Genomic DNA, 14,654 nt, shown 5'->3' with positions numbered 1-14,654 from the left:
CAGCTGGATCCAGCTATGAAAAATCATAGCCACCACACAAAGAGTGGACTTGAATATTGTTCCTATGACAGGTGTGAACTCTATGGAATCCGAGTATTTTATACTTACTGTGCTGCTTTTTAATCTGTCAACGTCTATTAAGTCCTCTGCATCAGCACCTTCTTTGCCATTGCTGTCTTGGAGAAATATTCAAATTTTGCAATGGTTCTGTACAGATTAATTAGGCCGATCACTTGCTTTCTTTTCTGCAGTAGTCAATGACATTAGGCTTTCCACTGAATCAGGCAGTCAGAAAGATTACAACACTGACTGCTTTCTTTAGACACCGGGTGTCTACGTCCATGTCACTGTTGTCATTTTTGTCTGATCCGTTCTGCAATTCCCTGCTATGAATGAGCTGCTGGTTTCTGTACAGCAGATCACAGGCACTGAATGACAGAGACTGGATGACTAAAGTGGCAAACGTGCAGTTGTAAACACGAGGAATTCTGCAGATGCTGGAAATTCAAGCAACACACGTCAAAGTTGCTTGTGAACTCAGCAGGCCAGGCAGCATCTCTCGGAAGAGGTACAGTCGACGTTTCGGGCCAAGACCCTTCGTCAGGACTAACTGAAGGAAGAGCTAGTAAGAGGTTTGAAAGTGGGAGGGGGAGAGGGAGATCCAAAATGATAGGAGAAGACAGGAGGGGGAGGGATGGAGCCAACAGCTGGACAGGTGATAGGCAAAAGGGGATACGAGAGGGTCATGGGACAGGAGGCCCAGGGAGAAGGAAAAGGGGGAGGGGGGGGACCCAGAGGATGGGCAAGGGATATAGTCAGAGGGACAGAGGGAGAAAAGGGAGAGAGAGAAAGAATGTGTGCATATAAATAAATAATGGATGAGATACAAGGGGGAGGTGGGGCATTAGCGGAAGTTAGAGAAGTCAGTGTTCATGCCATCAGGTTGGAGGCTACCCAGACGGAATATAAGGTGTTGTTCCTCCAACCTGAGTGTGGCTTCATCTTTACAGTAGAGGAGGCCATGGATAGACATATCAGAATGGGAATGGGATGTGCAGTTGAGTGATTTTGCATGTGATGTCGCTCTATCCATTACATGCATGTGGTTATCAAAATTCTACTAGCCGTTTAGGGTAGGAATGCTCATCAACTGGAAGGACTTCATTCCATCAACACGCAGGCATTTGTAGATCATATCCTTTTTGGAAGTTACATGTAAGATTCCCAACTGCCATGATAAATTGCCATGCAGCAATCCTCATTCATCTGCAGTTCCAAACAACCTGATGGTTGATTGGTCAGAGATAAGAGATAAGATTCTTAAGGAGCTTGACAACAATTTGGAAACAGTATAACCACCCTGTTGATAGGAATAAGACCATAAGATATAGGAGCTGAAGTAGGCCATTCGGCCCATTGAGTCTGCTCTGCCATTCAATCATGGGCTGATCCAATTCTTCCAGTCATCCCCACTCCCCTGCCTTCTCCCCATTCCCCTTTGATGCCCTGGCTAATCAAGAACCTATCTATCTTGGCCTTAAATGCACCATTGACTTGGCATACACAGCTGCTCATAGCAACAATTTCCACAGATTTACCGCCCTCTGACTAAAGTAATTTCTCCGCATCTCTGTTCTAAATGGACATCCTTCAATCCTGAAGTCATGTCCTTTTGTCCTGGACTCCCCTACCATGGGAAATAACTTTGCCATATCTAATCTGTTCAGGCCTTTTAACATTCGGAATGTTTCTATGAGATTCCCCCCTCTTTTTCCTGAACTCCAGGGAATACAGCCCAAGAGCTGCCAGATGTTCCTCATACGGTAACCCTTTCCTTCCTGGAATCATTCTTGTGAATCTTCTCTGAACCCTCTCCAATGTCAGTATATCCTTTCTAAAATAAGGAGCCCAAAATTGCACACAATACTCCAAGTGGGGTCTCACAAGTGCCTTATAGAGGCTCAACATCACATCCCTTCTCTTATATTTTATACCACTGGAAATGAATGCCAGCATTGCATTCACCTTCTTCACCACCAGCTCAACCTGGAGGTTAACCTTTAGGGTATCCTGCACAAGGATTTCCAAGTCCCTTTGCATCCCTGCATTTTGAATTCTCTCTCCATCTAAATAGTAGTAACTCCCCTGTAAATCCATGGGCTCTTATCTTGCTAAGCAGCCTCATGTGTGGCACCTTGTCAAAGGCCTTCTGAAAATCCAAGTACACCACATCTACTGCATCTCCTTTGTTGACCCTCCTTGTAATTTCCCCAAAAAATTGCACTAGGTTAGTCAGGCAGGGTTTTCCTTTCAGGAAACGATGCTGGCTTTGGCCTATCTTGTCATGTGCCTCTAGGTATTCCATAATCTCATCCCTAACAATCGATTCCAACCGCTGATGTCAGGCTAACACATCTATAGTTTCTTTTCTGCTGCCTCTCACCCTTCTTAAATAGTGGAATAACACCCTTAGAACATTAAGCTTCCTGACCACCTTCTCAGTCGTAATTTTCATGCATATACTTCACTTTCCTGACACTCTTTAATGTCTGGTATACTACAGATGTCTTCCACTGTGAAGACTGATGCAAAATACGCATTCAGTTCCTCTGCCATTCCTGTGTCTCTCATTACAATAGAACAGCATCATGTTCTATTGGTCCTATATCTACCCTCGACTCTCTTTTACCCTTTAAATACTTAAAAAAGCATTTAGTATCTTCTTTGATATTAGTCGCCAGCTTTCTTTCATAATTCATCTTTTCCTTCCTAATGACCTTCTTTGTTTCCTTCTGCAAGTTTCTAAAAGCTTCCCAATCTTCTATCTTCCCACTAGCTTTGGCTTCCTTATATGCCTTCTCTTTTACTTTTACTTTGGCTCTGACTTCAGTTGTCAGCCACGGTAGTGTCCTTCTTCCATTCGAAAAATTTTTTCTTATTTGGAATATATCAATCTTGCACTTCCCTCATTTGTCACAGAAACTCCAGCCATTGCTGCTCTACTGTCCTTCCTGCTAGTGTCCCTTTCCAGTCAACCTTGGCCAGTTTCCCTCTCATGCCATTGTAATTTCCTTTATTCCACTGAAATACCAACACATTGGAATTTAGTTTCTCCTTCTCGAATTTCAAGGTGAAGATCATATTTTGATCACTGTTCCCTAAGGGTTCCTTAACCTTAAGCTCTCTTATCACCTCCAGATCATTGCATAACACCCAATCCAGACAGCTGATCCTCTAGTGGGCTCAACAACAAGCTGTTGTAAAAGGCCATCCCTTAGACATTTTACACATTCTCTCTCTCGAGGTCCAGAACTGGCCTGGTTTTCCCAATCTACTTTCATGTTAAAATCCCCAACAATTATCATTACATTGCCCTTCTCACACACCTTTTCTATCCCCTGCTGTAATTTGTAATCTACATCCCGGCTGCTGTTTGGAGGCATTAGGGTCCTTTTACCCCTTACCATTTCTTAACTCAACCCATAGAGACTCTACATCTTCTGATCCCGTGTCATCCCTTTCTAATGATTTAATATTATTTCCTATACACAGGGCCACACCACCCCCTCTGCCTGCCAACTAATCTTTCTGATACACTGTATATCCTTGGATATTCAACTCCCAAAAGCAGCCATCCTTTAGCCAAGTTTCAGAGATGGCCACAATGTCATACTTGCCAATCTGTAGCTGAATTTCAAGATCATCCATTTTATTTCTTATGCTGCGTGCATTCAAATACAACACTTTCAGTCCAATATTTGTTGCTTTCTGTTTTAACTGAACCCTGCCTCTATTGCCCTGTAACTCATCCCGCTGGCTGTGATTATGCCTCATCTCCTGCCTGTCCTTTCTGTCATCTTTGTTGCACATCATCTTTGACTTATTTCTGTTTTCCCCTTCCTCAGCCCTATCACTCTGGTTCCCATCCCCCTGCCAAATTAGTTTAAACCCTTCCCTAACAGCTCTATTAAACCTGCCTGCTCAGATATTGGACCCTTTTGTGTTCACAATGCACAATCTGAAGGTGCTGGAATTGAACTTGTATCAAATGCCATTAGAAATCTAAAGGTTCTTTCAGTATGCATCATACAGGGTCTCCAAGTGATATAGTGCTCTGCTGCACTTCTTTCATTGTGCAGTGATGAGATCAACCGTACAATTGGAATGACAGAATTTCTTCAGATTATGGAGGAGGATCAGGAGCTGTTTATGGAAGAAAGAAGAAGAAATGATAGAAGACCCCTTGCATTGTTTCCCGAGATAAACTCATCACATGAAGAATGGTTTAATTACCATTAGTCCCATCTATTTGACATATGTTATCAAATTTTCCTCTCTTCCTCCTCCTACCACCACAATTCAGTCCTGAAACAACCATGCTTGTCATCCCCATCTTCAGTTAAAATGCAATTTACCCAACTACTAATCAGAAAATATTCCTGACCAGAAAATGTTGTCAACAAACAATATTTATGTACAGTATTTCCAAAGTACTGAAATCTCACATACTGATATCATCTAAGATGTCATCCTGCTTATCTTGTGAAACTACAAATTGTAAGTTGCCTTCTACAGCTCTTTTGTGTAGCCCATGTAGCTTCAACAGGTTTACATCTCTGAAATGTTCTTGACTGTCATTTTCTGAGCTTAGAGCCCATGAAGTCTCAGCATTGGGCGTTGCATTTGTCTGTGGGGGCAGACCTGGGCTTTGAGTTGTGAGACAGCAGCAGAGGTAACAACAGGGTATAAACTGGATGAGTTAGACACAGCCGACAAATCAGAAGATGAAAATACATTCCTTCATGTTTCTGTTGCTATTCTTCTCCAATCCCTGAATTTTCTGAACTGAAGTGGCTCAGGGAAGCACTGAATGACTGGGGCTAGTCTTATCACCTATCTCATCAATGGCAGTGTGATTACAGATTTGCATGCCCTTGGTGGGCCTCCATATGCTTGTTGTCTTTAATGCTGTATGAAGGTGGCCATTCTTCCCACAGATGAAGATATTGTTGCAAAGGTTTGCAGCATCAAAGCCCACGTGTTTGAGAAAGACCTCTAACTCAATGCAAGCATGCTTAATATGGTTCTGCTGCCCACCAGTATGCCACACATTCTTTGTCACTCCTTCAGCTGTTTCTCATTTGCCAATGGCCTCTCAGGGACCTCTGCATCCCAAGAAGCAGAGCTGAAAGATCCTGTGTGCTCCAATAAGAACCTGTTGCTGCTCTCCTCTCTCCACATCTACTCTTGCTCATTTATGGTGTGTGCGTCACCTGATGAACACCCAACTCCCTTTCTTAACAGATCCACTTAAGTGCAATTATCTAAACTAATACAGGGGTAGGCATGTAGGAGTGCATCTTCAGAGTGAGTCAATTCCTCTTTTGAGGAATAGAAGTCTTCATCCTGCTGCATATCTGGTGGGATGGGTGAAAGCCCTATGAGAGATTAAATCATGAATTAGAACTGTCAAGGTAAGAAAATTTGAAAATATAATTATGCACATGATCATTTTTAATGTAATACTAGCTACAAGTTTGCTTGGGTATGACCAAAGTAAGAAATAGTTGAGATTCTGTGTGGGCTTCAAGCTAGGAAGACTCAAGGTGTACTTAATTGTAATTCCAGAGATTCGCCACCCTCAGAAGTTTTTGCAGATCTTATTTTTAAATAACTGGCCACTTATAGCTTTGTTACTTTGTTCATGACTCTCCCACTTATGAAGACATCTCCCACGTCAAGCCCCTTAGGGTCTTGTATATTTGAATAAGGACGCATTTCAATCTTTTAAACTAGGATACAACTCAAACTGTCTAGGCTTAATGTATGAAGAAGGTTTGATGGCTCTGGACTTGTATTTATTGGAGTTTAGAAGAATGAGGACAATCTCATTAAAACCTACAGAATATTGGAAGGCCTAGATAGAGTGGTCATTGAGAGGCTGTTTTCGATAGTGGGAGAGTCTAGGACCAGAGGGCACAGCCTCAATATAGGGACATCCCTTTAGAACAGAGTTGAGGAGGAATTTCTTAAATCAGGTGGTGGTGAATCTGTGGAATTCATTGCCTTAAATGGCTGTGGAGGCCAAGTCATTGAGTATATTTAAAGCAAAGTTGATAGGTTCGTAATTAATAAAGATGTCAAAGATTATGCAGTGAAGGTGGGAGAATGGGATTGAGAGGAAAAACAAATCAGCCATGATTGAATGGTGGAGCAGACTCAATGGGCGAAATAGCCAAATTCTGCTCCTATTCCTATGATCTTATGGCCTCTCTGGATTGGAAAACCCTCTCATCACAGGAATTAGTCTGGGGAAACACATCCAATGTTGCTCTATTTTTAGGTAAGGGACCAAAAGTCTGCACAGTATTCCAGGTGTGGCCCCACTTGCAACCTGTACAGCTATATCAAATTATACCTATTCTTGACTCCCATTATTCTCTTTGCAATAAAGGCCAACATGCTGTTTGCCACTTAACTACCGGTTGGACTTGCCTGCTTACGTTATTTGACACATAGGCTAGAACACATTGATCCATCTGGACTTCACTACTTTCAGGTTTTTTTTCATTTAGCTAATAATCTGCCTTTTGATACCTTGCCACATGATATGCTATTTCACACTTTCTACTTATGTCCTATTTGCCAGGACTTTGGTCAATCAATCAATTCATATCCAGTTGCAGAATTACATTGTCAGCATCATCATCACATAGCCTTCCTCCAGTTTTTGTATCATCAGCAAACTTGGAAACCTTACATTTCATTCCAGGTCATTAATGTAGATATAATTGGGAGCCAAGAACTGACACTGGATACTCGATAGATGCAGTCAAGAAGGCTATCATGCAGATGAGCAGTGGCAAGGCGCCCGGCAAGGATGGAATACCTGCTGAACTGTACAAGGCACTCAGCAAGGAATCACTTCAGGCTTTCCACAGCACCCTGACTAGCATTTGGGAAGAAGAAGAGATGCCCCCTGACCTCAGAGACGCAATGATAATCACCCTCTACAAAAATAAAGGTTCAAGGACTGACTATGGGAACTATAGAGGCATCTCACTATGTTCCATTGCCGGAAAAATCCTCGCCCGCATCATCCGCAACAGACTGATTCCAACAGTGTCAGAAGAGAACCTTCCCGAGTCACAATGCAGCTTTCTTCCCGAACGCAGCACTGTCGACATGATCTTCGCAGTGAGGCAGATACAGGAGAAGTGCCTGGAATAGAACATGACTCTGTCCTCATTGATCTGATGAAGGCATTTGACACGGTCAACAGAAATGCACTGTAGATCATCCTCAGAAAGCTTGACTGCCCACAGAAATTCACTACACTCATCCGCCTGCTCCACGACTGCATGACAGGAGAAGTGTTCTCAGATTACCCCATCTGAGACTTCCAACATCTTAAATGGCGTGAAGCAAGGGTGCACTCTAACACCAGTGTTCTTCAACCTCTTCTTCATCCAAATGCTGAAGCATGTTGTTAAGGACCTAGATCTGGGTATTTACATAAGATATCGCCTAGATGGATCGATGTTTGACCTGAGACGCCTTGCTGCAAAGACCAAAACGTTGAGGAGGCTCATCACTGAAGCCCTGTGTGCTGATGACTGTGCCCTCATGGCCCACCAGGAGAAGCACCTGCAGACGATTGTCGACAAGTTCTCCGCAGCCTCAAAGCTGTTTGGCCTGATAATCAGTCTCGGTAAGACAGAAGTTCTCCTACAACCTGCACCAGTCACCCTCCTCAGCCATGCATCACCATTGATGGCACTGTCCTGAAGAATGTGGAGCGCTTCAAGTATCTAGGAATATCTCCAGTGACGGATCCCCTGACAAAGAGATCCAGAAAGCCAGCCAGGCACTCGGGAAACTCCGTGTCAAAGTTCTGGAGCACAAGGACATTCAGTTTTCAACTAAGCTCAAGGTGTACAAGGCTGTGGTCCTCACCTCTCTCCTGTACAGCTGCGAAACCTGGACCCTGTACCGCAGGCACATCAAACAGCTAGAGCAGTTTCACATGTGGTTGATCATGAGGATTTGATGGCAGGACCAAATCACCAACCAGGAAATCCTTGACAGAGCCAACAGCACAAGCATTGAGGCAAGGATCCTCCAGGCCCAGCTACGCTGGACTGGCCATGTAATCTCCATGGGTGAAACAAGAATCCCCAGGCAGCTGCTCTACAGTGAGCTTGAGCATGGCAGTTGCAATCAGGGCCGCCCCAAAACAAGATTCAAAGACAATCTGAAATCGTACATCAAATGGGCAGACCTCCAGCCTTGACAACTTGAGGAGTACACAGCTGACAGGGCTGTGTGGCGTGCCCTGACTAGAAAAGCTGCATCTGACTTTGAGGATGACCGAAATCAGCGCCTTTCAGCAGCACGAGACCGACGCCACAAAGCTGTGTATGCACCTGCTTTAACAACTGCCATTCCATGTACAACCTGCAACTGTATGTGTGCTTTGGCCTTCAGCCTCTGAATCCAATCCGTATCCACAGATGACTGCACAATGTTTAGTCTTCCTCGGACCCCGAGAGACAACCACCAATTGGGAGCCAAGAACTGATACTGGAGGCACCCCACTAGACACATCTCTCCAGCCTGGAAAGGACCCATTAATTCTGCCTCTTTATTTTCTATGCGACAGCCAGTTTCCAATCCATGCTGACACATTTCCTTTGACACCTGGACCTTTTATTTTTTGAACCAGTGAAATACCATTTGGATGGAAAATTAGCTGAGTAAAAGGAAACAGAATAACAGTGAATAGATCATGGCTGATCTGTCTGTAAACTCAGCTCCATCTACATGCCTTTTCCCCATAACCCTTAATTCCCCTACTATGTAAAACTCTAACTGTATCTTAAATATATTTAGTGAAGAAGCCTCAACTGCTTCCCTGGGCAGAGAGTTCCACAGATTCACCACTCTCTGGGAAAAACAATTTCTCCTCATCTCCATCCTAAATCTTCTGCCCTGAATCTTGAATGGTATTTGAAATGTAACAAGTTGATTTCAAGAAGATAAAGATAGCCTGGGAATTGTGATGAACTTTTGTAAAACATTGATTGGCCACAACTGGAATATTATGTCCAGTTCTGAGTGCACACTTTGGGAAAGAGGTACACGTTTGGAATCAGATTTAGGTTTATTATCACTAACATATGTCATAAAATGTTGTTGTTTTGTGGCAGCATAACAGTACAAGACAAAAATTACTTTTAAGTTGGAAAAATAGATGGGGCAAAAGAGGAATAGTGAAGTAGTGTTCATAGACTATTCGAAAATCTCAAAAGTTCAAATGTACCAAATTTCTTCAAACTCCTAATGAAATATACCCACTGGTGTGCCTTCATCGTGATTGCATCAATATGTTGGATCCAGGATAGATCCTCTGAGATGTTGACACCTAGGAACTTTCCACTGCTGAATCTTCAATGAGGATTGGTGTATATTCTCCAAACTTCCCCTTCCTGAAGTCTACAATCTTATTCCTTTGTTTTACTGACATTGACTGCAAGATTTTTCTTGCAAAACACTCAACCAGCTGATCTGTTTTGCTCCTGTATGCTTCCTCTTTGCCATCTGAGATTCTGCCAACATCAGTCAATCGTCAAATTCTTAGATGGCATTTGAGCTGTGCCCAGCCACACAGTCATGAGTGTAGAGAGAGTAGAGCTCTGCATTCTTGAGGTTCGCTTGTGTTTAATTACAATGCCTATAAAAAGTGTTCACCCCCCTTAGGAGTTTTCATGTTTTATTGTTTTACAGCATTGAACACAGTGGATTTAATTTGGCTCTTTTGACACTGATCAATAGAAAAAGACTTCCTTGTCAAAGTGAAACAGGTCTCTACAAAGTGACCTAAATTTATTGCAAATATAAAACACAAAATAATTGATTGGATAAGTTTTCACCTCCCTTTAATATGACCCACCAAATTATCACTGGTGCAGCTAATTGGTTTTAGTTAAGTGGAGATCTGTTTTTGGAGACCTGTGTGTAGTCAATGCATTTCAATTGATTGTAGTAAAAATACACCTGTAACTGGAAGGTCCAAATGCTGATAAGTCAGTATTCAGGCAGAAACAACACCATGAAGACAAAAGAACACTCGAAGCAACTCTGCAAAAAGGTTATTGAAAAGCATAAGTCAAGAAAATTTCCAAATCACCGAATATCCCTTGGAGTACAGTAAAGTCAGTCATCAAGAAATGGAAATAATATGGCACATTTGTAAATCTGCCAGGAGCAGGCCATCCTCAAAAACTGAGTGACCTATGACAACTCTGGAGGAGTTACAAGCTTCTGTGACTGAGATGGGAGAGACTACGCATACAACTGTTGCCCAGGCACTTCACCAGTGGCAGCAGTGACAAAGGGAAAGCCACTGTTGAAAAAAACTCACATGAAATCTCGGCTAGAGTTTGTCAGAAGGCATGTGGGAGACTTTGAAGTCAACTGGAAGAAGGTTCTACAGTTTGATGAAACGAAAATTGAGTTTTTGGCCATCAGACTAAATGCTATGTTTGGCGTAAGCCAAACACCTCCCATCATCAAAAGCACACCATCCCTACCGTGAAGCATGGTGGTGGCTACATCATGCTGTGGGGATGCTTCACTGAAGCAGGCCCTGTAAGGCTTGTGAAAGTAGAGAGTAAAATGAATGCAGTAAAATACAGAGAAATCCTGAAGGAAAACCTGATGCAGTCCACAAGAGAACTGCAACTTGGGAGAAGATTTGTTTTCCAGCAAGACAATGATCCCAAGCATAAAGCCAAAGCTGCACAGGAATGGCTTAAAAACAACAATGTTAGTGTCTGGGGGTGGCCAAGTCAGAGTCCAGACCTCAATCCAATTGATTTGTGGCTGGGCTTGAAAAGAGCTGTTTTATCACAATCCCCATGCAATCTGACAGAGCTTGAGCAGCTTTGTAAAGAAGAATGGGGGAAAATTGCAGTGTCCAAATGTGCATAGCTGAAAGAGACTTTAACGAAAGGTGCATGTACTATATACTGACTTGAAGGGGGTGAATACTTATGCAAGCAATTGTTCTGTGTTTTGTATTTGTAATTGATTTAGATCACTTTGTAGAGATCTGTTTTCACTTTGACGCGAAAGAGTCTTTTATGTTAATCAGTGTCCAAAAAAATCCAAATTAAATCCATTGTGATTCAATGTTATAAAAGATGAAAATCTCTAAGGGGGGGGTGAATACTTTTTACAAGCACTATATCTGTGAGGGGAAGATGTTACTACCGATCTGTACTGACTGTGGTCTCCTGTTGAGAAAGTTAAGGATCCAGTTGCAGAGGGAAATAGAGAGGCTCAGGTTTTGAAGTTTTGTTGATAAGTACTGAAGAGATAATGTAATCGTTTTAGGGAAGATGCAAAAGAGGTTTACCGAAATATTTCAGGAATGAAAGACTTCATTTGTATGAATAGACTGGAGGTGCTGAATTTGTTCACATTAGAATAGATCAGACAGCAAACAAAAAAAATTGTGATATGAGGTAAGCCCCTTTTACCCAGAGAGAGATTGAGGACTGGAATGCACAGTTAAGAAGAGAAGTGAGGACACATTCATCTGTAGTGTCCAAAGGAATCTCACTTGGTATCGGAAGGAAATGGGACTATTAGGATAGTGCCTACAAAATAGTGGAGAAACTTCACTTCTTTTCATGTTGAAACAGCTCTGTGATTCTGTGAAGTCTTGAATGATTCTTCTATGCAATGTGGCTGAATGGGATAGAATTCAGTCAGGGGTTTAGGAATTTGACCTCCATTTGCTGTGTATTTCTTCTTTTGGTCCCCTCCATATCTGCCACCTCTACACGTGTGATGAGAAGTGGGCCACCTCTGGTTCTATGCCTTTCTGTGACATTTTGTACAAGGGTGGCAAGAAAAGATTCATAAGTGTAAACTAATATCATCTGTTGGAGGGAAAGATCAAAGACATTTGCTAATAGTGACTTTGAGGGAGGGGCATCATCACATTGATGGAGATGAGTTGAATGTTATTGATGGGTAGACAATGATCTGAAAAACTACATCACAGAAGGATGGGAGCATCTGCAGACTGACTTATTGGAGTATATTGAAAGGGAAGAAGGGAGTAGCACCCACAAGGATGTGTCACTGATCTCACTATTTCTGATCTGAAGGTGAGTTAATTTCTCGCCACTCTGAATCCAGAAGTGGGAAACTATATCTCTACTTTACACCCCTGAGGCAATATCCAGCTGTGCCTCAGCTTACAGGATCTTTGGCATCTTCTAGCAAGGTCACTGAAGCTAATGCAAAGCTGGTATGTTTTTCTGACATTTTAGTATTGTTTAAGTGCATTTGGATAATGTAGCCAAGCATATTTAAAGATCGGCCAAATAGCTATGCATGTTTCGTCAGCTATCAGCCAGACCAATGAGAATAGCAAATTCCCACAACTTAATAACTTGAGTAAAACCGTTGAAATTTTACAGCAGTCAAGTAGTTCCATGTTCACTATTTCCAACAATAATTCCAGAATTTGCATAGTTATTTTTCATGCAGTGCAGCAACATTTGAACTTTGAATTATCAGTCCAGGCTTTTGCATTCATAGTTCTGTAACTTAGTTACAGTGCTTCTAGATTACCATTGTGTATCTGATTCCAGAATCCATCAGATACCATGTTTTCAAAGTGGACTTAAAATTGAGATATGCACGTTGCCTACTCAGTCTAATTGGTCAGGAAATTTAGAAATAGTGTGAATGTGTTTCATTGCATGAAGGTGGTTCCTTAAAGGTGGTAGAGAAAATTTTGTGTTTGCCTCTGGTAACAACCAGTTCCTGGCTCACCTCTCATTGCAAGATTAAAATTAAGTCACCAACATCACCTGAACACACGATCGTAGTTTATATTTGAATTTTCTGATTAGTTATATTAAAACATTGTTTGTTTTAAAATATTAAATATCAATTTGATTGTCTAGAAATATGACTTATATTTGAAATTTTCAACACCAAATATTTAAACCATTTAATAATTAAATTTAATAATAGAGAATCTTTTAGTCTGTTCTATTTTGTAGGAAATTAAAGTTTGAATATTTAATTTAAAATATTTACTGTGAAGTGGAAAAGTATAGCACCATGTTTCTGTGTACTGTGCATTTCAATTTTTTTTTTAAATTATCACAAAGGACTTGTGAGGAGTTCCATGAAGTCTGAAAATTTCCTTCCAGGTATTCCATAGTATACACATTTGACCCTGAATTGGAACTGAACACATGTAATTTTGGACAAAGCATATATTGTCCATCAAAGGTTCAAGCCACTTTGCAGCTTATTTGAAAATAAGACCTGCTTGAGTTAGTCTAGTGCTGGGAGCCTCTTTTTATCTAAATACCTATCCAATACATCAGTTGTTCATCAGCTTCCCACAACTCCCCACTCTAGTTGCAACCTCAAACCCTATCCTTGCAACCATTGTGCAAACCCTCTGTTCACCAGTTAGCCCTCTGAACTTGCCACTGTCAACTCAACCTGACCTTCTGTCGTTTGGCTATCAATCTGCTTAACAATTGAAGAAAAAGCCTCTCGAAGTGTAAGACATCTTCAGTAATGCATAATACCTTCAGTTTCATGCTTTGTTTAAATTTGCAGAAGTCATTACCAGAAACAATGCATTCACTGGTTTCTTGTATGCCAATACAGTAACACACCTTTATAATCACAATTCTTTTGTCAGGCTGTTAGCTCTTCGTTCTTTAATCAGATTTAGTACTCGGCAAAAAATACAGATGTAGATGATCATCCTTTAGTCATTTGAATTGTCATCCAGTTAAATCATCTGCATGCAATTAATGAAAACTGCTTTGACTCTTGGAATCTTTGCTTAGCTATGTTTTGTGAGTTAAATTCATGGCAATTTATTCTCAAGAATTTTCTTTTTAGTTAGTACATTTGCCTATATTATAGGAGGAAACTACGTAACATACACATATTGAGCTGGAGGAACTTTTGCTCAGAATCATGGATTTACAATTGTATTGATCTTTAATTATGTTGGTGAAAAGAATTGGATCAATTTTTAAGTGCAAGCGAAGCCACATAAAATGCACATGGCTTGATTAATTTGACTAACTCAGCATAAAGAAATTGCCTGTGAATTTATTTTTGTTCCTCTTCCCCACTTCATTTGTGTATTAGATGTACCACAAAATACAACAGTCAGAGTGCATTTATCGGGTCACAATGGAGAAGCTGGCTTATCATAGTAAATGTACAACTGAAGAATGGCAGAGCCTCATGAAATCTACTTTCCCCAGAGCCCTTTGCAAAGAGGTTGAACAGTAAGTGCACTTTCATTCAACATGTGAGTTTAGCAGATTGTTCTCTATGAGTGTTTTATGTATAGTATTTACCATGTAGGGAAAGGGGACAATGTTCAATGAATCTTCAGAACTAATTTTTAAAGTACTTTTTTTAACGTCCTAAGTAGATATATTAAAATTTGTTCTTATGCTACCCCTTTATGGAAAAGATTTTGCAGGCTATCAAGAAGGCAAATGGAATATTGGCCTTCGTTGCTAGTACTGGTGAGGCCGCACCTGGAGTACTGCGTGCAGTTTTGAATTGACTTGACTTTATTACTTACA

At 41.3% G+C, this 14,654-nt stretch overlaps 1 protein-coding gene across 1 annotated transcript in view; it reads left to right on the top strand.

Annotated features, from left to right (window-relative positions):
• The window catches only part of pde10a (phosphodiesterase 10A), a 258,340-nt gene that overhangs the window by 177,599 nt on the left and 66,087 nt on the right, over positions 1 to 14,654 (top strand). Inside the window, 1 exon segment of the mRNA XM_063055068.1 lies at positions 14,206 to 14,348. Coding sequence (XP_062911138.1) covers positions 14,206 to 14,348 — 143 coding nt within the window.

This window comes from Mobula hypostoma, chromosome 8 (assembly GCF_963921235.1).
Source record: "Mobula hypostoma chromosome 8, sMobHyp1.1, whole genome shotgun sequence".
In the NCBI taxonomy this organism is placed as follows: domain Eukaryota; kingdom Metazoa; phylum Chordata; class Chondrichthyes; order Myliobatiformes; family Myliobatidae; genus Mobula; species Mobula hypostoma.
This window is presented reverse-complemented; position numbering and strand designations above follow the sequence as displayed.